This window comes from Trifolium pratense, linkage group LG2, assembly GCF_020283565.1.
Source record: "Trifolium pratense cultivar HEN17-A07 linkage group LG2, ARS_RC_1.1, whole genome shotgun sequence".
In the NCBI taxonomy this organism is placed as follows: Eukaryota; Viridiplantae; Streptophyta; class Magnoliopsida; order Fabales; family Fabaceae; genus Trifolium; species Trifolium pratense.
In genome coordinates, this window is record NC_060060.1 from 18,744,943 (window position 1) to 18,746,428 (window position 1,486).

The following is a 1,486-nucleotide window of genomic DNA, read 5'->3' on the forward strand; positions in this document are numbered from 1 at the left end:
TCTCGATCAGGCAGCAGGTACTCCCCCGCTTCCTATCTCAGCCACTTAAAGTGTCCTCAGTACTCCTTCCTCACTTTAGGAAGCTTTTTTCAATGTCCGTCTCCATGAGAACTCCATTAACATTAAAAATACAAAATAAGGGTTAATAGTGTTTTGGTCTGCCAAATGGAGTAAATTAATTTTAGTCCCTCTAAAAAAAATTAGATTTTACTCGTATCATATTAGGTTATTTAACTTGTAGTCCTTCATATAATTTGAACATGCAAATTGTTGATGTGACATGCTAACTTGTATTTTTTATAAAAAAAAATAAATTATTTGTTGCGTTTTTTTTATCTGTTTGGCCTTTATTTAAATCAACATGGATTTAAAAAATAAAAATAATAAATTCTTCTTCTACTATCTAACAACTGAAAAAATCTAGAACTGAAAAACTTTGTACTCTTCTTCTACTTTCACCACCCAGCAACAACAACACCAATTCTTCTTCTACTCCATCTCCCAAACTCTCGACTCAGATCCATTAGCAATACACGAATTCACAGCTACATATTTATATATATTTTTAAAACTACGAGATATATATACACGAACTTAGCCCATGTTCATTTATGTGAACACGTTTTGCATATATTGCTACCACATTGGAAGAAAGAAAAAAAAGAATGTAGGTGGCCTTAAAAAATTGGAAGGGAAATAGTACACCATACATGTAAATACAACTAATTTTCTATGCAAACTTTCCCAACCCTTGACTTGCGTGACTCATTTACATTTCCATTTTTGCCCCATTTTTCACTGCCCGGAAACTTTATGACATTTCCACCTCCAACCTTTTTACCAACATTGGGAAACTTTATGACGTTACCACGACTGCCTTCAAAAGTGTTTCCATTAGACGTTTCCCAGATTCCATATCCACCTGGCACCCATGTTACAAAGCCATCAACCTCACTCTTTGTCTTTGATTTTTCTATTTCACCAACTGCAAATAAATAAAAGCTTTTGTTATAAATAAAAGAAGAAAGCAATCGTGCATACATGGAAACTAGTTATAAACACACACACACACATTGTTTCTCATCTTCGGAACACTTAATTGTCAAAACTGAGATAAGAAGCAATGCAAAGAAGCACAAGACGATAAACAACTTGATTTTCATTGCTACAATTAAAGTTTGTTGTCAAATATGAATATACAATAGAAAACTTGCTTTTATATATAGCGAACTTATGACAAGTTAAATATAATTAAATTTACAAGTGCTAGATAAAACAATATATATTATTTAATAAAACAATGGAAATATATATTGTACAACAAAAAAATAAATGAAATATAATGTTTGGTTAGCTTATTGTGATGATAATAGGTCATTAACACTTGTTGAGCAATTGAAAGGTTAATTTGGGACACGTTCGTCAATGTGTAAGCATGATTTTCGAATTATATGTTTGAAGTGACTAAGATGTTTAAGAATTTATT

The 1,486-nt window shown here is 31.5% G+C and overlaps 1 protein-coding gene across 1 annotated transcript; it reads right to left on the minus strand.

Annotated features, from left to right (window-relative positions):
• Positions 1-585: 585 nt before the first annotated feature.
• Positions 586-1,221, minus strand: LOC123903820. The gene is made up of 2 exons (XM_045953460.1): positions 1,073-1,221; positions 586-985 (listed from the first exon to the last, which is right to left on the minus strand). The coding sequence occupies exons 1-2, from the start codon at positions 1,161-1,163 to the stop codon at positions 723-725; spliced, it is 354 nt and encodes a 117-aa protein (XP_045809416.1). The 5' UTR covers positions 1,164-1,221; the 3' UTR covers positions 586-722.
• Between the last annotated feature and the right edge of the window lie 265 nt (positions 1,222-1,486).

Excerpts from the sequence above, each read along its gene's own strand:
- LOC123903820 (XM_045953460.1), bottom strand. The coding sequence starts at position 1,163 with ATGAAAATCAAGTTGTTTATCGTCTTGTGCTTCTTTGCATTGCTTCTT. Across the intron at positions 986-1,072 it reads TTCCGAAGATGAGAAACAAT|TTGGTGAAATAGAAAAATCA; the intron begins GTGTGTGTGTGT and ends ATTTATTTGCAG.